General features: G+C 49.2%; 11 protein-coding genes across 11 annotated transcripts; 3 read left to right on the forward strand and 8 right to left on the reverse strand.

The window, feature by feature from the left end:
• Window positions 1-1,955: 1,955 nt before the first annotated feature.
• PHYSODRAFT_418331 (hypothetical protein) lies at window positions 1,956-2,192 on the reverse strand (the record flags this gene model as incomplete). The annotated part of the gene is made up of 1 exon (XM_009538360.1): window positions 1,956-2,192. A coding segment is annotated over one exon (237 nt), but the record flags the coding sequence as incomplete, so codon positions are not given.
• A 33-nt stretch (window positions 2,193-2,225) lies between these two features.
• On the forward strand, window positions 2,226-2,909 carry PHYSODRAFT_526760 (hypothetical protein; the record flags this gene model as incomplete). The annotated part of the gene is made up of 2 exons (XM_009538361.1): window positions 2,226-2,510; window positions 2,556-2,909. The coding sequence occupies 2 exons, from the start codon at window positions 2,226-2,228 to the stop codon at window positions 2,907-2,909; spliced, it is 639 nt and encodes a 212-aa protein (XP_009536656.1).
• A 919-nt stretch (window positions 2,910-3,828) lies between these two features.
• PHYSODRAFT_526935 (hypothetical protein) lies at window positions 3,829-4,563 on the reverse strand (the record flags this gene model as incomplete). Its single annotated transcript, XM_009538362.1, has 1 exon — window positions 3,829-4,563. The coding sequence occupies one exon, from the start codon at window positions 4,561-4,563 to the stop codon at window positions 3,829-3,831; it is 735 nt and encodes a 244-aa protein (XP_009536657.1).
• A 19-nt stretch (window positions 4,564-4,582) lies between these two features.
• Window positions 4,583-4,972, reverse strand: PHYSODRAFT_526693 (hypothetical protein; the record flags this gene model as incomplete). The annotated part of the gene is made up of 1 exon (XM_009538363.1): window positions 4,583-4,972. A coding segment is annotated over one exon (390 nt), but the record flags the coding sequence as incomplete, so codon positions are not given.
• Window positions 4,973-4,998: 26 nt separating this feature from the next.
• On the forward strand, window positions 4,999-6,711 carry PHYSODRAFT_526421 (hypothetical protein; the record flags this gene model as incomplete). The annotated part of the gene is made up of 2 exons (XM_009538364.1): window positions 4,999-6,081; window positions 6,130-6,711. Coding segments are annotated over 2 exons (1,665 nt in total), but the record flags the coding sequence as incomplete, so codon positions are not given.
• Window positions 6,712-6,754: 43 nt separating this feature from the next.
• On the reverse strand, window positions 6,755-7,057 carry PHYSODRAFT_526748 (hypothetical protein; the record flags this gene model as incomplete). Its single annotated transcript, XM_009538365.1, has 1 exon — window positions 6,755-7,057. One exon carries the CDS (start codon window positions 7,055-7,057, stop codon window positions 6,755-6,757), a length of 303 nt encoding a protein of 100 aa, XP_009536660.1.
• Window positions 7,058-7,721: 664 nt separating this feature from the next.
• Window positions 7,722-8,558, forward strand: PHYSODRAFT_306379 (hypothetical protein; the record flags this gene model as incomplete). The annotated part of the gene is made up of 1 exon (XM_009538366.1): window positions 7,722-8,558. The coding sequence occupies one exon, from the start codon at window positions 7,722-7,724 to the stop codon at window positions 8,556-8,558; it is 837 nt and encodes a 278-aa protein (XP_009536661.1).
• A 1,332-nt stretch (window positions 8,559-9,890) lies between these two features.
• PHYSODRAFT_306380 (hypothetical protein) lies at window positions 9,891-10,904 on the reverse strand (the record flags this gene model as incomplete). The annotated part of the gene is made up of 1 exon (XM_009538367.1): window positions 9,891-10,904. One exon carries the CDS (start codon window positions 10,902-10,904, stop codon window positions 9,891-9,893), a length of 1,014 nt encoding a protein of 337 aa, XP_009536662.1.
• Window positions 10,905-11,271: 367 nt separating this feature from the next.
• PHYSODRAFT_419533 (hypothetical protein) lies at window positions 11,272-11,439 on the reverse strand (the record flags this gene model as incomplete). Its single annotated transcript, XM_009538368.1, has 1 exon — window positions 11,272-11,439. A coding segment is annotated over one exon (168 nt), but the record flags the coding sequence as incomplete, so codon positions are not given.
• A 2,898-nt stretch (window positions 11,440-14,337) lies between these two features.
• PHYSODRAFT_417960 (hypothetical protein) lies at window positions 14,338-14,658 on the reverse strand (the record flags this gene model as incomplete). The annotated part of the gene is made up of 1 exon (XM_009538369.1): window positions 14,338-14,658. A coding segment is annotated over one exon (321 nt), but the record flags the coding sequence as incomplete, so codon positions are not given.
• Window positions 14,659-14,798: 140 nt separating this feature from the next.
• PHYSODRAFT_440125 (hypothetical protein) lies at window positions 14,799-15,951 on the reverse strand (the record flags this gene model as incomplete). The annotated part of the gene is made up of 2 exons (XM_009538370.1): window positions 14,799-14,995; window positions 15,060-15,951. Coding segments are annotated over 2 exons (1,089 nt in total), but the record flags the coding sequence as incomplete, so codon positions are not given.
• Between the last annotated feature and the right edge of the window lie 3,810 nt (window positions 15,952-19,761).

Raw genomic sequence — 19,761 nt, forward strand, 5'->3', positions numbered from 1 at the left:
GATACTGTTGATAAGGCTCACCAGTCCGCTTAATAGCACCAAAAGATACAACCCTCCCATCAGTAAAAACAGCATCATATTTTTTGCCTTTTCGAGTTGATAGTCGGAACTTGAATGGAGCCATTCTATATAATTGAGTCCAATTTTTGCTTGAGTTCATTGATTTGTTGCTGCTGCTGTTGAATCGCTTTGCACAGAACCGATGTCAGGCTAGATAGATCTATACCCCATGGATTGATTGGAAATCCATCAGCATTGAGATCATCGTTTGCTCCGATATCAACAGATTCCGGTATAACCTCATACATTTCCTGCGCGATGAATCCAACATGTGAGGTTTGCTCCTGAATCATTTTAAATCGTTTTGGTCGCATTCTCATGACCGCATCTATTCCATATTCTAAATCGATTATATCCTTCTTCAATCTCTGATCTGATGCGTTGGTATATGAACCACCTCTCACCGGAACATAGGCTGTCCAATTATAGTTTCCATCGCATTTGCCTAGACGGATCGCCCCGACCGTAGAGTCAGTTCCGATCGCTGGGTAGTCAGTCTGGCTCCAATTGAATCGATAACGAGCGAAACCATCTCCATTACCCTTGATATGCATGAAGTTGTTTGCCCATACCTCTCCTCCACTGTGGATGGTCGCTTCGGGGCTTGTGTTTCCAACTCCCAACCGTCCAGAGTCGTTGAGATATGCTTTGGTAGTATTACCAACCATGAACCTAAGAGGATCGCTTGTAGTGGTCCCTAAAGCTACTCCATTGCTACCTCCAGCAACATCATTGAAAATTTGAACTTCGAATTCGATAGGCGTTGCCTGACCATTAGCGATTCTCATTGCACGCTGCCACGATCCGCTTAGTAAATTCGCGGTTGATGTAATATCAATTTTCGCGGTCGATGACGATGATCCGAATCTAATATACCCCTGTTGAGTGATACGCATGCGTTCAGTCATAGCACTAAGAGCATTTGAACCACTTCTGGTACTAATTGCAAAATCGGCCATCGAATATTGAGCGGCAGTAGCTGTTCTGGTACAATATAGATTGACAGATGGTGTATACGTAGTCATATCACTAGTACCTTCAATCACGAACGATAATCCAGCCTGAGCCCCAACCGTGTTGGATTGATTTTGGATAATGAGGTTGAAATCAGACGCACGCGTTGTCGATGTAAATGAAGTACCAGCAGCAATTTGGCATTGAGTGGTCGTCGTTGAGATCAGATTGGTCGAAGTTAGTGATGTGATACCTGTTGTCAACGCGCTATTAGAGTCTAGAACGAGTGCCTTCAATGCTTCAGCCGTTCCTGCCCCAGTAGTCAAATCCAAATAATTCAACTCGCTTGTTGTTGCTGTACATCCGGAAAGCTTGTTCAGCTCCGCTCCAGTAGCATTCAGGGTTGTTCCTTTGATTTGAAGAGTGGTAGGATTGATGTTGAGGGTAGTTGCATTCATCGTTTGAGTGCCGCTTTTCGAAATCGTATCACATGTCAGCGTTGATGATGATATTGAAGTTGAAGCTATAAAATTGCGCGATATTGTTAGATCTCGAATTCCAGAGTAATCCTTTGTACTACTGAGTACGACAGCGGTACTGGGGGAAGCTCCTCCCTCGATAACGTTAAGAAAGTAAGCATGATTGAAGTTAACCCATGCACTAACGCCATCCCAGAACTTGAGATTCGGAATGAATAGACCTGTCCCACCCGTATTCAGGGTGAGATTGCTCAGCGTACCTACTGAGGTAATATTCGTCTGAGCCGCGGTTTGTAGCGTGCCTGTAAGACTCGAAGCTGATAATGAACTGATTCCTGAAACATTCTTCGATCCATCAAGTACCAATGCTTTGTTTAGATCCGCGGTACCAGGCGTAATTCCTAAAACGTAAGATGGAGCGCTTGTAATAGTTGATCCATTAACAGTCAGACTACTACAGCTGATTGCCCCGAGGCCGCTGATATCACCACCAGATCCAGGGACAAGTGCTACTCCTTGGGTTGCAATTCCTTGAGAGATACCGGTAATGTATGACAAACGATAGTCATACTTGTTTAGATAAAGAGTCTGAGCATAGTCATACGTTAGAAAACCACTGGCATCCAACGATAGGTAGAATGCAGGGTTATAGATTGAAGATGTGAATGTTGGTTGAGGATAAGAAAAACCAGAACTCATTTTGTCTAAAGCTATATAGATTAGACGATAATCATGAGCGGTATTCCTGATTTTGGGGATTCAATCCCAAAAAAGTTCAAAAGCGCATCGATGGGTGATATTCCAGCGCTTGACATCAAAGCGTTGTTTAGAATGGTGGTTCTGGGGCCATCGTTCAGTGGGAAGAACAATCTATGTATGTACATCCTCAAACATTCTCCTCACGTATTCGCTCATCTAACGATCATTGCCCGTAATCCTCATCAGGAGTTGTACGAATATCTTCGCGACAAGCTGGATGGCTTTATCACATTCGCCGACCCTGATTCGCCTCCAAGTGTTGATCAGGTTCGTCATACACCAATCAACTCCAGTAAACCTGAGCTCGTCATCATAGATGACTACAGCAACGATAAGCTACTTCAGAAGAATTTGTTCTCTCATTACTATACAAGAGGTCGCCACTTCAAGCTCAGTACGATATTCCTAAGCCACAGCTACTTTGCCACGGATAAGATGATACGCTTGAATTCAGAGTATGTAGCTATCCTAAAGGCGAATTCGAAGCGTGATCTCCAGATGGTTGTGAAAGATTTCAATATCAAGGGAGTAGATGATCGTTCAATCGTCTATTTCTACAACAAGGCTACGGAGCGAAAGGGGCAAATGCTCTTCATAGATTCCGTCAAGGGTCAGATCAGGTATAACTTTGATAGAGTGATTCGAATTGAGGACTAATTTTATAAAAAAATATGCTTCCATTCATATAAAACAATATGTCCAGCTTTATCAAACTCGATAGCACCAATCTGGTACAGGATGGAACCAACTCAACCTGGAAATACTCTTTTCCCGGATCGGCCGCTGACTTCCGCGATGTAGTATGTGCTATTCAATCGATTTCAATGTATAACTCCGAGTATAACATTGATTCGATGCAATTTCAGAACACAACCTTCAAAATCGAAGTACCTACCGCTGCAACTACATCGACAATCAATCTAAGCCTTCCTGATGGAATCTACTCCTACGACGATATCAATCGAAGCATTCAGACGGCTCTTGTCAATGCTGGGGCCTATCTCATCGATCCGTCTGGGAATAATACATTCTACCTCAAAATGAGTGCTAACAGCGTCTATTACGCTTGTCAGCTTGATTTCTCTCCTACACCTACAACGCTATCTATACATGGACAAGACCTACCACAGGTCTATATTCCTCGGGCGGTAGTGGATTGCCGACTACCACTCGTGTCCCTCGATTGATCATCGATAATGCTGAATTTGGAAAAGTAGTAGGATTGACGCTTGGGTCATATCCTGCTTCTCCAGCTACTGTTGCAAGTGCTCAGCTCTCTAATATCATTCCTCAGATCCATCCAACCAGTTCCTACATCGTCCGTTGCGATCTTACCAAAACGAATACGTAGCCTCAGGCGATATTGTCAGCGCTTTTGATAGAGGCGATGCCGCTATTGGAAAGGTCATTTCATACAAACCGAGTCAGTATGCGTGGATGAACTGTCATAACGGATCTCGTGCCAGTATTACGCTAAGCATATACAATCAAAATGACAAGAAGGTCATTTTCCGTGATACTTCGGTATCTATTATGCTCTTGATCCGTCCAAAAAAATAAATCTTCGATAATTTTTTTACAATGTAAAAGAACCTCCAGACTTACCCTTCTTTCGCATAGCTCGTAGCTTTGCCATTCGCTCCTTCATCTCCGCCGAACCCTTCGCTGGGCGTTTCTTTGCTACTCCTACTCCATAACGACGACGAACCTCCTTTCGCATAGATCTGATTAGATCCTCATGTTCAGGCTTGGTAGCTTTTGATAGTAGGAACTTCTCTCCTGCATCGACCGCATCAGTGATGATTCCTCTCCGTTTGGCATATCCAAGAGCATTCTTAGCAGCCTTCTTTACGTCAGCCATCGATACACGTCCTCCCTCCTTGTCGCTATCGGAGTCGTAAATACCGATTCCTGTTAGAGACTTAATTGCAGCTCGCGCGGGGATGGCAGCCGTTGGCTGACCGGCATACGTTGCTAACGCAGGAACGGCAGCATCAACGGCTTTGCTCAAGATTCCCGAATCTTTAGCGAATTTGAAAGCAGACTTGATCCCTCCCCACACCTTGGACCAAATAGAACCTCCTTGAGCCCTCTTGTATCCCTTCTTTACTTCGTGCTTGGTAATGTCAAGTCTGACACCGCGTCCAGCCTTACGAGCCTTAATAGCTTTCTCATAAGACGTCGGATGAAGGTGGATAACAGAGCCGCTACCCTTGAGTTCGTTTGATGTAAGACTAAGCTTACCGGTCTTGAAAGCTTTGCCAAGCTTTCGGGCAGGAATATCGCTTGAAATAGTTAGTTCGCGGTACATGTTTGCTATATACGTTGAATTAAAGAATAGTTAAATTTAAATCTTTCATATTTTTGAATACATCTGGCTTACGATATTGTTTCGAATAGAGCCACAGCATGCACCATATCCCACAATAATCACCATACGTACCTTGGTATTGCTTTGGATTGTATTTACCGACTCCATACTTTGTTGGGGCTGCCTCACCCATACTATCGAAATACTCCCCATCATGAACACATGTCCAATGTCCTACATCCATATTAGGTTGCCTCAACAAAATCAGATATGATCCTTTCTTTGGGAGCCGCTTTGTTATCTCACTTGACTCAAAAATATCATCAAGATGTATATTCATTTTTTTCGCAAGTTCAATGAGGTCATGATCAGATGTGATTGGTTTAATGAACTCCATAATAATTAATTTTGAGAAAGTATATTACATCCCATATAGAATCTCAATTATCCGACCAATATTTGTACCAGAGCTCGCTCAAGAGCGAACCGGAGATCAAGGTATCATCAGGCAAGCGTGTACCGTTTGTTATCGATCTCAACCAGGGATCGTATCAAAATGGTGTCATCACTATTGACGCAACAGCTCAACTGAATAGATCAGAAGGGTTTGCGAGCCTCCGTGATGCCTACATTATGCTTCCATACAAAGTATCGATGAAGAATGGTGCTACTGGTCAGACTCTACCTGCTAACCGCTTCTGCGCTACTCTAAAGTGTGGCAACTGGGATGTCATCGATAGCCTGAGTCTTGAACTAAATGGTAAGACCATCGTATCGATGGCCGACTACAAGCTCTTTTGGAACAACGTTCGCGCTCGGACTGGATACAGTCCTCAGTATGTAGAGAAGCATGGAGCGGAATCGTTCTTGTTCCCCGATGCTGCTCAGTCCGTCTCGTACAGCTCTGGAACTAATTCCCTCAACGGCGATGGCTATTCAAACACTGCTGCCTTTTCTTCAACTTTCACCACTTCTACTCCTGCTGGAGGAGCAACAATTGCTAATGACGGTCTCGTAAAGCGTCTGTTGTCGAACCCTCCTACTGCTGGCGTTGATTTCTCTTCGACGTGGCCCTCGGTGGGTGGAGCTGCTGCTTCTACCACCATTGCTAACCAAACTGCTCGTGGTGCATTTGTAGCTGGTGCTGCCACTGCTAACGCAATCATGGGTACATGGAACTACATGCTAAAGATCAAGCTATCCGATCTCCATCCTATCTTCAAGGAACTTGATTTAATGGCTAATCCCCAGATTCGCCTCCGTTTCCGCGTCAATCAGGGAACTTCTACTATCGCTGTAGATTCTACAAAGGGTATGTCTCTAACTTCTACTACCCTTGCTTCGGGCAATGTATGTCCTGTAATGGTCGCTGCCTCTTCCAGTGGTAATCCCATGGCTGGAGTGCTTGCTGCTTCTGCCGGATTCAGTATCTCTTGGGGCGCTGTAGTCAATGCTCTTGAACCTACTATCGATGGAACGTATATGCCTTTCACTACGGCTCGCCTGTATGTACCGTTTGTACATCTTGAGAATCCTCAGGCTATCATTTCTAAGCCGGTTAAGAAGGTTCGCTACAACGATTGCTACGCTCAGTGGTTCTATCAGCGGGCTGGTATTGGAAAGCAATCGACTCAGCATAACGCTTCCTTTGATCTACAGCTATCGGCAAGTGTTAAGAATGCGAAATACGTAGTTGTACTCCCTTTTGCTGAACAGACTGGTAATTTCGCTTCTGCTACTGTTCAGGAATTCCAATCTCCGTTCGATAGTTCTCCATGGACACTCCACCCAGGTAGTTCGATTCGCAACTTCAACGTGCGCATTGGTTCTACTCAGGTGTTCGACATTAGCCATGATTATGACTTCCATCACTTCCACAATGAGTTGGCTAAGATCTCTTCGATCAATGGTGATCTAACACCTGAATTAGTTAATGGTCTCCTTGACTATCAGACGTGGTCGCTAACTAACCGTGTCCTTATCGCTGACGTTAGTCGTCTGACTGAGCGTGATGTACCTCAAGCCATTCAGATTCAGGGTACCAACGCTGGATGTCAAGGCGTAAATCTGTTGGTCCTCGTGATCAGCGAACAGGAACTAACGTTCGATAGACTAACCGGCGAAATTTTAGAATTCTCAACCGCATAGGTTGTAGACCCCATTTTAGCTAACAAAAAAAATTATTTTTTTCTTAGTTAAGCTCCTTGAGTAGCTTAGGACACTTCTCAATCACGAATTCGCTCTTGCGTAGGTAATCGATATATCCGGGATCCATTCGGCTAATCTGCTTGAGAGTCTTACCCCGATACTTCCCCCATGTCATCATATATGAATTATCGTTGCTGAGAAACTTGGAGTGAAGGAAAATCTTGATATCCTCACTAATGTTAAGGCTTGGTTGGTTGTGCATCCATCGACAGTATCCAGGATCATTCTTGAATACATCCTCAATGGATTGACCTTTGTATTTTCCGAAAGTTAGTGTGTTCGACATGATGTATGTATGGTATCTATATAGATAGCCTCTTATTTTTTTGAAAAAAATAAATTATTTCTGAAAATGACGTCGTAATGTGCCAGTAATTATTAGGAGTTTCGTCTTACCCTCGCATGTGCGATCCTGCACGTCTACAGGGTCGCGCGGCTGCCCGCTCGCTAACAGACGCCTCCTCAAGCTCTCAGGTGGTTGAGAGGTCGCGTCGTTGAAATCGCTGCTGTCCCGAAAGAAGGTTTCAGGAATGTTCTCGGTGGTTGATTACGGTAAGAAATTATGAAAATAAAAAACTGCCGGTGTAATGTGCTGCCACCTACTACTTACGTCAGCGAGTACGATTCAAGGCATCGATGAATCCCCAGATAATCAAGTCCAGCCAAGGCTGTACTCTCGGAAGCAAGCTCTTCAAGCTGCAGGATACATCAAAGTCAAGACAAACGACGACGATGAATCTGTTTGCTCGGGCCAAGTATGTGCTGTTGCTGTCTACTTGCATTCTTGTCTTGCGGGAGATACCCAGCGTTACACTCTGCTGGTGCTGACATCAAAGCACACTCTCGTGTGGGAGACTTCTGTATCGGAACCGGAGACAGAATCTGAGACTATTTATGAGCTAGAGGGCGGAAGCCGACGCTTGAAAGAGGAGTATGGCATTGAAATCATCATGCCTGCCAATGAGGCGTGGAACTGGAGCAGCCCCGATACCCAATTCGAGTTTTTCGCTGATGAGAATGACCAAAACGACGTTGCCCTGGTCGCTATTGAGTTAGCCACGGACGAGCCACTACCTTACCCCACAATCATGCCCGACATCAATAATGTGGTTTTGGGGGACTGGTCACACGGCACAATTTTTTTCAGCATCTTTTTCCGATCAGGTGATGGTGATGAAGAAGAGGGAGAAGAAATGTTCCCTCATTACGTTGATTTTAAGAGCTCGTCGGTGGAGTTGGGAGGCACATTACACCACCAAGCGAAGACTGAGGAGGGGGACTCGGGAGGCATGTTGTATTGTTATGCTGATGATCCTGAAAAATTAGTTCCAGCCTGTGTTATAACGGTGCAGTGGATTGGCGTGGACCATAGTCACACTTACAGTGTGAAACAAGTTGGTGCATTGCAGACGCTCTGGAAGATGACCAGGCAAACCCTCGACGAGCGGAACTCATGCATGCTGTACTGCGGAACCAAGTTTGCTTCAAGTGACCAACGCCCTCAGCCTCCTGCGCCAATGCGCCACCCGGAACAACCATATTATATGGCGCTGAGCAGGCTCGAATTCATTTGTGATTTTTTCTCGGATGTACTGGCCACATTGTACCGTATTCTCTGGAGCAATCCTGCCAAACGACAGGATACATCAATGCTGGCAACTGTGACCATCCTCAGATCAAGTTGGGTGTTGTCAGCGGTAGCCATAGACGAAATTCCCCTTTTCAACAGCGTTGAGGTTGATGCAGCAGTTTATAGTCTACCGTGTTTGTTCCACATACCGCGTTAGGGAGTTATGAGTCGTATTGCTCGCTAAACCACACAATATGATTGACGGCTTACAAGTTCAACATGGAGCACTCCGACGTAACTAACTACACAGCACTAACCTAGCGGTAACTTTGGGAAAAGAGACTGGTAACTTGAGCTCTGAACCTCACTTTGGCCGGAACGACAGCAGGTTGCGCTTGCGCGAAAAAAAAAGAGAGAAGAGAGCGTCAATACGCGACAAGCAAGTTAATGCGATAACTAATTTTCAGTAATCAGGAAAGACTACTTCTACTACTGAAGTACGTAGTATCATATCGCTTGGAGGCGACTTGGATCATGAGTCTTCTTCCGCCCCAAACTCCTCAATTGTTTGAGCGTTTGGCCCAACCTCTTTGTAAGCTTTGAATTAGGTGCGTTAGATCGGTGTGGAAGTCGAAACAGCGCTTGTAAGGACGTTCCCGGTTTCGAAACACAGCGTATTTCCATCAACGTTGTTTGTAGATCAAATTCTGCCCCCGGAGCAATTCTTGGACCTTGCATAGTCCAATCTTCGGGTAAGTTTTCAGGGTTGCTACTTCTGGTCCATCACATTTGACAGATTTATCAAGGATTTCAAGTGTTGCTATTATAAATGAAGCTTATCTGATGGCCATCAAGCGCCGATTCAATGGCAACCCTTTTTCCGAGCCACCGATGTCGTAGTTGTTACGTTTCGCATGGCCTTTCACGGGCCGAAGAGTTATCGCTACTATTAAATGCTAAGTAGCGAACGATACGTTATTGCGTGTTTAACAAGATAAAGGGTGGTTAGAGGTGAACACAACAGTTGAGACTTGCCGTGGTGCGGCTAGAGTTGCGACTAACATTCTCTCTGTTAATTTCTGAAGCGTTCGATTGAGAAAACAATACTTGTACGCAAGCGTCTGTTTGGTTATCCTCGCACTACAGCCCGCCCTACGATTGTGTCTGCGCATTTGCCACTGGTGACCATGGATTAGGTTCTAGCTGCCCCAAGAAACTCATATGCCAGTCTACGCGGTGCTCTACTTTTTCGGCGTTTGATGAGGATGAAACAGAAGACCGTATCTAGATAAAATCGACAGATGAGGGAGGCCGTGGAAAACTCAAGTAGGCGGGCCGGGGCAACAATAAAAGCAACTTGCCTCCAAGTAAATCGAATCGGGTGGGGGAATGTGTGCAGTGCAACAAGTCCGAATCCTTACCCAAGCGCAAAAAGCTACTTCCACCACGCATGCCCAGAAGAAGCACACAAAACGAGAGGATGAGGAAGTTCAAAACGAAATGAAATGAACTTGGTCAAGCTGTTAATGAAATGTTCTGGTGCTGCGCGTCATGCGCCACCATTGACGTTGCAAGGCTCTAGCACTGACTCGCATGAAAGCGATGCATTTTCTGAGATAACGACTCTCCTTCCGGCCAAAACTCCTCGATGTCCTTCCTCATCGCTTCCAGCCCATCCATGTTGCCTACCTTTAAACTGCGTTAGATGGGCGTGGAAGTAGACGCAGCGCCTGTACGGACGCTCAAGTGTCTCGAAGCGCAGCGCTTTTCCATTGACATCTCCATACGTTGTTTGAAGATCGATATCTGCTCCCGGCGCCATTCTCGGGCCTTGCGTTCTCGAATCTTCAGGCAACTCCTCGTCTTGAAGCAGAATAGTCTGCTGGCTCTGGTCCAGTTCGTCAAATAGTCGTCGTTGCAGCAGAGATCCATCACAGACTTTCAGGCGGAACTGGTCGCTGCTCTCGTCGTAGACGAAGCTGATCCGATGGAGATCCAGCGCCTGGCTGAACGGAGCGAACAGTAACAATGCGTTCCCCGCGTCATCGATATCGTCCAGAGCCATCAATGGTTCGGCCAGATAGTCGTAACGCCGATGAAACAGGTAGGAACCAACGACCATCGCTGCGGGGAAGACGGCAATCAGCAGCATACAGCGGGTCATCCCGTTGCCAGCATCGCACTTGTATGCTTCCAACAGATTCCCTCTGAAGTATTCACTTTGAGCAGGCGCCACCGGAGAGCAATCCATCATCGCGTCGTAGTAGATACGGTTCACTCCTCGGGTCAGTAGCTGCTCCCCTCCAATCTCCACCACGATATGGAGTTGGTTTTGTTTCGGGGCGCGCTCTCCGGTCATTCCCAGCAACAGGAGCCACGTATAGATACAATCATCGTCCGTAAGCTCCAGGTCCCCACGACAGAATATGCCGTCGACTTCATAACTGCGCATGCCCGCTCTCAATCCCCGCGCGATGTCGCTGCCAGATTCCAGCCATTGCCCGTTCTCCAAGGCGGGGAAGACCCGAAGGTCGCGAGCCTCACAGAGGATCGTGGTCGACATCTCACTCTTGATCAGCCTCTTCAGGTCAGCACCCCGCTTCTTGAATGAAATCTTGGCGACGAAGAAGCCCCGAACTCCGAACAGTTTCAGTTTTCAGTGAGGTACATTGTTGTCACTTAACATTGTTCGCTAATGACATCCTATGACCTTGTCGGCGATCGTCTCAATCCACTCGCCCTGCAACCTATCGTGGTGACTGCTGTCTCCGAAGGCACTCCAGCTAGGTTATAGCGTGAAGGCCGCGAGCTCCGAGGAGTTCTAATCGTGATTTCTCTCCAGCCAATGCCCCACATCACGGTGGGCATGGGCGTAGACGTCGTCCCATCTCGAGCTTGAGCCAAGTACTCGTTGGGGCCGGTCTTGGATGGTCCATCGCCATATTGGCGAGTGTATCCGCTATTTTGTTGTACTCTCGCGCGTGGTGCTGCCACGTTAGCACGCTCAGTTTGTCCGCTATTCTTCGACTCTGCCAAAACAGCCCGTGGAGATGCTTTGCTCGCGGCGGTGTCCTGGTTCTCTGCTGTCGGATGATTATGTTGCTGTCTCCTGCAACATGCAGTGGTGTCCAGTAATGCCGTAGACAAACTCGAAGTCCCGTGAGGAGTCCCATGTTCTCGGCCAGGTTGTTTGTGGTGGTCTTCGAGGCGTAAGACATGCTGCCGACCCAGCCGACTTCGTGACCAGCAATCTCGTCGCCAACGCGGACGACCACAGCCCCACAGCCACCGGGACCCGGGTTGCCGCGGGATCCACCATCAAAGAAGAGCAGATATCGGGTTTTTCCATTTGGAGCAATTTGCGGCGACCACCTCCAGGCGGATGCCAACACCCGCCGCATAACCCGGGCCGCTAATTCATAGGATTGCCCACTGCCTTTGAGTCGTAGATGTACGGTAGCGTACCCCTGTCGGAGGCGTGACGTGAGCACCGCCTGATGATGCTCGCTGGTAACGTCATTCAGCGGGTCGAAGTGTGCCACCCTCCATCTCCAAACGCAATGTAGGTACAAAGCAGCCCCAATCCTCCAGCAGCTTTCCGCAACGTTAGTGATAGCAGCTGTGAGGATTACTTCCGCAAGCCCATCTCTTGTAGGAAAAAGCGAATCAGCCACAGCCCAGACTCCCGCTGGTACCTGAGGCAGTTCCAAGCTGAAACACGCCGCCTCAAGGCTGGCTTCCGATACTCCTGCTGTCCGCCAACACTGGACGAACACGCGCCGGAGGTCTCCCGCTGCGGGACAGCTCCAGAAGACATGATATAAGTCCACTCTCGCGACTCCCGCGCAACCAGGGTGGGGACATCCAGGCAGCCCACGGGTAGGGTCGAAAAGTGAGAAAGCATGCTGCCTGAGACGGAAAAGAAGCTGCTCCCCCCAAGGCCCCAGTCCGATGATGCGTCGGAGTCGGTTCCACTCCAGTCGAGAAATTCCTTCTGCAGCAGCGGAACTCAGTTGAGTCCACTTGTCCATCCGCCTTTTGAGACTTGTGCGGGCACGGAGCCGAGATGTAGTGCCGGCGGGGCACGGACCACCTCCTATTCCCCATCCAAAGGCACACCAGGCGGCTCACGCGTGGGTGCGGATGTACGTATTCAACCGCAAAATGCGACCGGAGCGATGTTGACACAAACCGGGTGAGTCTCACGTGACTCCGGATCGGTCCACTTCGCCGAGGCGGAGAGGTCCCAGTCGTCAATCGTGCTTCTGCCGGTTTTGAAGTTAGCATCTCCACGACAGCCGGATGGTCGGTAGGAGATGTAAAGACCCGAAGCTCGCTGCTGAATCCAGTTGAAATTGAGTAGACGAGGGAAATTGGTGACGAGCACGACGCTAAGTAATTACATCGTCGTCTTGACAGCGGTCGTAAGGTATTTCGTTCTGCAGAGGGGTGTAAACGTGATTCTGCCACCACCGTAACACCTCCAGTGCACAATATCGCGAAGACGCGGGCCTAACTGTGTCAGCTTCTGGAAGTCCGACTTGGACGAGTTGCGTCCTTCAAAGCCGTTGTACAGGGAGAGATCGGCAAGGTTGGCGTATGGCAACCACTCCAGGCACTGCTGTCCCAGCGCTCGCGTTTCCTCGGCGAGAAACAGATGACAAGTCGTGGCGCGCAGTGCAGCTCCCTCCATCTCCAGCCTGGTTCCCTTCCATGCCAGCTGGATACCCCCGAAATTAACCGCTAATTGAAATAGCGCTGACACCATTGGGGTCCTGTCCGTGAAGCATTGTGACCGCCCTATCGCCGTGATTAACATGCGTCCAGTAGCCCACAGGTTTTTGCCACGACGAAATCCGGTAGCAGGAAGAACACCGGCATTCGGTGTCAGGTACACCGCCGGTGCTCTGGCGATGCCCCCCCCCCCCCGGTGGAGATGCCATCAGGATATCCCCGACAATATGACTGACATGCGTTCCTGACACGGCCCAGGACGTAACGGTGATTGCAGCCATTGCCATCAGCTCAACTCGAAGGTCGGGCACTGCCAGCCCTCCTTGCGTGCGCGGCATGGCAGCAAGATCGGCGTCGAGCCAGGCTTCGGCACCACTGAGCTCAGATATAAAACAACCATGCCAGACATATTACTTGATTTTCTTGGACAATCGGTTGGCAGTGCAGGTGGACGGCCACGCGTGTTGGCCAATGTAGAGTAGCTTGGGGATGATCACCGCTGCCGCGACCATACTTCGTTGATCTACCGTCGTTGTTTTGCGACTGGCCATACTGAGTCTTGAGACCAGTTGCTGTTCTGCTATTGCCCAGGTCTTTTCAGGATCTCGCTTGGTGCCCACATAAATCCCAAGATAACGACCGACTTGATCGGGATTCTGGTACGTGAGAGGTGCCGGCAAACTTTCCGCCACCGGCGGTTCCTTCGGATTAAGAGCGATCATCATTGTCTTCTTATGGTTGAGGTAGAGACCAGATGCTGCCCCGAACTTTGAGTTGATGTGTAGCAGCGTCGGAACATACTCCGGCGATGCCAAGTACACCGCCGTGTCGTCGGCATACCCCGCCACTCGTACCTCCGCCTCTCCACCTGCCGAGCGAAGCAGGACACCGCGGAGGTCAGGATGATGCTCCAGCATTTGATAAAGCGCATCCAGAGCCAAGATGAAAAGTAACGGGGCGAGCGGGCAGCCCTGGCGTATACCGCTGGAGACGCCCACCTTGCGCGAGCGAAACCCGTTCGCAAGAAATCTCACTGTGGTTCCCTCGTGCCAACAGCGGATGGCCTCAATGAACTTCGCGGGGTAACCGTGCCGTCGCAGAGCCATCAGCAGAAAACCACGCGCCAGGGAATCATAAGCCTTCGTAAAATCCAGCAGCATCACCAGGGCATCATCCTGGTTGGGATCCGTCGACGATACATTCAGCGCCGCGTCATACATGTGCAGCGTGTCATGAATTGTCCGGCCAGGAACGAAGCCATTCTGACTGGGATGGATGCGGTCATCCAGCGTCTCCCTCACCCTCGTCGGCAAAATACGAGTGAAGATCTTATAGTCGGTGTTTAACAGCGCCAGCGGTCGGTAATTGAGAGCGTTATGTTGATCCCCGCCCTTCTTTAGACAGAAAATGTCCGCCTCCACAAAGGAAGCGGGGAAAACACCCTCCGTGTACCATTTGTTCAGAACCACCGCAAAGATTGGAACGAGGTGCGAGGCAAACTCGCGGTACCAGCCATTTCCTAGTCGATCGGGGCCTGCTGCCTTTCCTGCTTTACAGGATGTTATTGCCGCCTTGATTTCTGAAGCTGTGATTTCTTTTGCAACGGCTTCTTGCTCCTGTGTAGGATCAGAAACCTCGCGTATCCAGCTCACCACCACTCCGGATTCTCCACCTGCTGTTGGAAGATTGGGCTCCATGCATCCGCAAACGTGTCTGCTTTGGCGTGGACATCCCGCACCGGCGCTCCAGGCACTGGGTCAAGCCGGCGTATCGTGTTGTCCGAGAATTTGCTCGATACACGATTAGAAAAAGCCTTCGTCGTCTTCCCATCCCAATAAGTTGCATCGGCGAAGTGACGGCGTTGGTGGAGCGATGACCGTTCCCGCTGGCACTCCGCAATAGCCCGCCTCAGACGCGCGGCTGGGCTAGAGCCATGTACATCTTCCAGTGAGAGGGCATCAAGCTCGTCCGTGATAGACTCCACGCCAGGTTCCTGCCCAGCCGTGCGTTCCTGAAGGCGCACCTGCTGGTTGCGGAGACGGCGCAATTTTTGCCGAAGAGTTGCGCTGCCGCCGCCGGCGTTCCTTAATCGTGTTGAGAGTAGCCTTGACAATGGTAAGTTTGACTTCATCCCACCAGAGCGCCAGTTGCGTGGCCGTGACATCGGACTGCGATATCTTCTTCGAAAAGGCCTCAAGAAGTTCCTCCGTGCGCCGACGAACAGCGTCGCTGGCGGGATGCACCTGTGCTGGATTTTTCACACAGATTGGGTCATCGGGAGGTTGGAGGTGTAGTTTAGCACCGTGGTGGTCGGCGGAAACCCCCGGCTCAATGACTTCCCAGCCTGCTACCCAAGGCCGTAGGGCAGCCGTGACATACCATCGGTCTAATCGAGAGGAAGCATCCCCATGGCCATCGACTACGTATCGGTACGTGTGGGTCTCCGCGTGATGCTGCCGTAACGCTCCTTGTGGCCATTCGAGTGGACGTGTCTCCTCAATGGGATCCACCGCACCCCAGGCGGCCAAGAGCTCCCGTAGTGCGATTGAGTCATGAGCACCGCTGCGGCTGGTGTAGCTGCGATCTGCTACCTCGTCCAATGTACAGTTGAAGTCGCCTCCAATAGCTACCAGCGACCCACTCGGAAATTCCAGATCCGCCAGACTGCGGAAGAAAGTCTCTATCTGCGGGACTCGATGGGGAGCATACAGATTGAGAACAATCAGACTCTGACCATGCATGCGCCCTTGTACTGCCATAAAATGCGGGCCCCATCGCCGTTCAAACACCGGTGCCATATCCTTCAAGGCCCCATAAGGATCAACGAGAATCGCCACGCCGCCTTTCCTGCCCTCGGAGGGTGACCAGAATGACAGCTTCTCTCTGTCATTACCAGTACGAAAACCCCAGCCAGTTGCATGCAGGTCAGCGAACTTGTTCACCTCCTCCTTCTCGACGTGCGTTTCCTGTAGTAGATACACATCATTGCGACCATGGGCCGATTTGCCGCGCAAACTGCAGAGCCACGCCTCACGATCTTTTGCACTACTACCAAAACCGTTGACGTTTTAGGTGATGCCTCCGAACGTGAAATCTGCAGGATGTAGTCGCCTCGATTGGCCTCCCAGTAGAAGTTTCCCACACGTCCGTTCCTCCTCGCGTAATCTCCGTAGTTCCTTGGGTCGCTCTACCCTGAAGCGGTTGCGTCCGAACTCCGAACACCGCGCACACGAGCATATCTGCGGAAGCCATTGTTCTTCAGGACGTGAAAGTATTTAACTGTAAGTACTATCAATCGCGGTTCTAAAACTTTCACTCATTTACTTACTTCGTGTAACCCCCCATAACGGGGTTTGTCAAAGAAATCCGAAACAATTGCCAATTGCGGGGTGTAGCACAAAGCGAACAGCGCAAAGTTCTTACTGATTCTCTTTTAGCCATCTAAACGACAAGCTGTAATCATTTCCTGTGTGTAAGATCCACACCATAAAGCATGTAAGCACTCATTAGACATTTTACCGAACGTTCGTGGCACTCACCACTGTGCTCTAGTGAGCTCTTAACCGTAAACACGATCCAGGTCAGCAGGCTAGCCTGCACCATTCGCCAGCCGCTGTCCAGCACGAATGAAACCAAGCGCAGCATGGAGATGCGCAATTTCCGCTGTATCGATCACCAATAATATTATTATTACAAGCGAGCTGGCTGCACCGTAAACGGCGCAGCGCTCTGAGTAGTCACAATTCCGATTAACGTTTTTGTACCTAATCAACTATACCTTTGTACACAATGTTTAGGATGCAATATCCATCCTCCTCTCGGTGCGCGTAGTAGTCGACCGCAATCTTAACATGACGCCTACATGTCGCCCGAGAAAGTGCCACGTACAGCTGACCATGTGCAAAACCTGGTTGTGGTAAGTATATACCAAGCTCCCGTAGTGTTTGCCCTTGAGCCTTGTTAATAGTCATGGCAAACGCGAGTTGAACTGGAAACTGGCGCCGACGAAGCTCAAATGGCAGAACGGAGTTGTGAGAAATCAATGGGATGCGAGGGATGACGACAACTTTGCCTGTGAGGATTCCTGTCAGCCCTTTAGCTTCGATGTAGTGATCGTGCATGTGGCAAACTTGAAGACGTGTTCCATTGCACAGGCCGGCCTCGCTTTTAGTGTTTCGAAGTAAAATGATTGGCGCACCAACCTTGAGGCGCAGAATATGTGGCGGCATCCCCGATATACTCAGAGAATTAAAAAACTCGTCGGGAAACACGGACGTATCGGACCCTTGCGCATCTTCGACCGTGTCAATAGATACGTACTCCTTGATTGTCCCTGGGAGTGCTTCGATTGCTGCGTCATTTATCTTCAATACGTCGGCGTTTAGCGGTGTCAGAATAGCTCTGCCCGCAAAATAGTCATTTTCGAGGTAACGCTCCTCCATACCATCATAAACATGATCAAGAAGGGCCTTTGCCTTTTCCACGTCAGCTGGAGCCGCCAGTACCATGTCTTGTTGTATTCGCGTGTAGTCGCGTCCTCCCTCGATACAACCTTGATTCCGGCCTTCTCCAACACGCAGTAGAAAATCAGCAAACGTTTGTGTCTCCATCGCTGTCGTTTCATTCGTCCTTGAACTCTCATGTTGGTCTTGAGATGAAGAATTGAAAAGTTTGTCCACAATGAGGACCGCTTAATGCAGCTGTTGACGACTTGGCCAGGTGTTTCATGCGGAATTACAGGAAGAATTTGACGGAAATCACCGGCCAACAGCATAACCTTACCCCCAAAAGGTTTGTCGTTCTTCATGAGATCCCGTAGCGTGATATCAACGGCCTGAAAACCGTACTTAATCATCAGTGGAGCTTCATCCCATACAATGAAAGATGTTTGCCGTAGTAGGTCGGCTCGATCGGAGCCGACTGTGACGTTACAGATGGACGTAGATGTGAGGTCCAACCCTAGTTGGAATGTATAGTGTGCCGTCCTGCCGCCCATTAGCTGTGTGGCTGCAATTCCGCTTGAGGCAGCTGCCAAAGCGATTTTGCCTTTCAACCGTGTAGTCGCTAGGATCGTCTGAAGCAAGAAGGACTACCGGGGCCATCCAGAAAGAAAAGCTTCTCGTCGCCATTTTCGAGCTGAACAGCGCTGATCACCTTGTCATACACGTTTCTTTGATCGTCATTCAAGCGATCGACTTGGTCCCGTAAAGCTTCCATTTCCGCTTGATCGTACGATAGCTCTGCCTCAATCAATCGGTTTGTTGTCGCGTCCGCAGGGTGAAGATCACTAAAGTCAGCCAACTTGGGCAGACCGCGGAAATCTTCAATTGTCTTGTTGTTGCTGCGCAAGCACTGGTCAACCGCTCGAACAGTCTGATATATCACCTCCCGACTGGTTCCGGACTGGTGGAGGTCTCTCTGGAAGTCCTCCGACATGTCGTTCAGGTATGCGTCCCAAAGGGGTTTTGGAGTACCGGGATGACAATGCACTAAAATGATAGCAAATAGGTGTCGAAGCTGGTTTGGCATCTGATGCTGGCTTGCTTCTTCCATACACCGGTGCCATTCACCATCGCTCTCCAGAAGCCCTCTTGCTTCCGCTGCAGCTTGGTACGTCTCGTGAATCGTGCCATTAACAAACAGTCCGGAGATACTCGAACGACATCGGCCCACGGGCATTACACAACAGCATTCGAAGATAGAAACGCTCAGTATCGTTAGGAGAAACCGAAACCATCCAACCAATTGCCTTCTCGCCGTCCTGTTTCCTCGGTTGCCAGTTTTTGACTTCCTTAACCCAGGTGTAGCGACGTGGAAATTCGTAGTAGAGGAGCTCTGATGCATCGACATTCGCAGCGCACATTTTAAAGAACCTTGTCAGCATGGTGTGGCGCTGTTCTGGGATTCTCTCCGGGTGCTCAGGATTAAAAATGGTGTAGTTCATTTCTGGTAGATGGACAGGCAACGGAATCACAGCATGCGACTTCCTCTGCATTGGATACTTCAGCATACGCCAATACACCTCAGGAGGACAAATGTATCGCCCACTGAGATACTGCTCCACCACGTCGATATCAATACGCCGATTGGTATTGTCACCAACATCTGTGACGGGTACCTCAACGGTAAAAGTTGCACGATCTTGTCCCTTGTAGATGTACTTGTAGATGTACTTGATAGCGTTGATTGTTGAACAAATTTCAACGTTGATGTGGCAGTTATAGGTACGGATTGTAAGGAACTACCCAACGATTATCCAGCTCGACATTCTTGCGCATCGTGGATCGGCCCTGGTCTCGCCTTCTGTATTCGGGGTAACCACTTTCCTCGCGTGTAGTATCAGAATGAAAATCTGTTGGATAGCCCTTGGAACAAACACCATCCTTCATACATGGAGCTTTAGGGTTGAGTATACCACATGGTCCATGGATCATGCATTTCGTCACAGTTTGGTACAACTCGGGATGCGTGTTGGGATCTGGAAGCTCTGCGCACACAAACTTATCGTAGTCCTCTGAGCGTCTAGGGCTTGACTCTTCCGTAAGTTTCACCAGCATGTGTGCGTGCGGTAAACCTCGTTTTTGGAAATCGATGACGTAAATCAGCGCCCGCACCTTTCCACACACTTCATTCTTGATTATGTCGTCCTTGATGGCCTCCAGTTTAAGCTTGAAAGCTCGAGCAAC

This window comes from Phytophthora sojae (genome assembly GCF_000149755.1).
Source record: "Phytophthora sojae unplaced genomic scaffold PHYSOscaffold_11, whole genome shotgun sequence".
NCBI classification, from domain to species: Eukaryota; Oomycota; class Peronosporomycetes; order Peronosporales; family Peronosporaceae; genus Phytophthora; species Phytophthora sojae.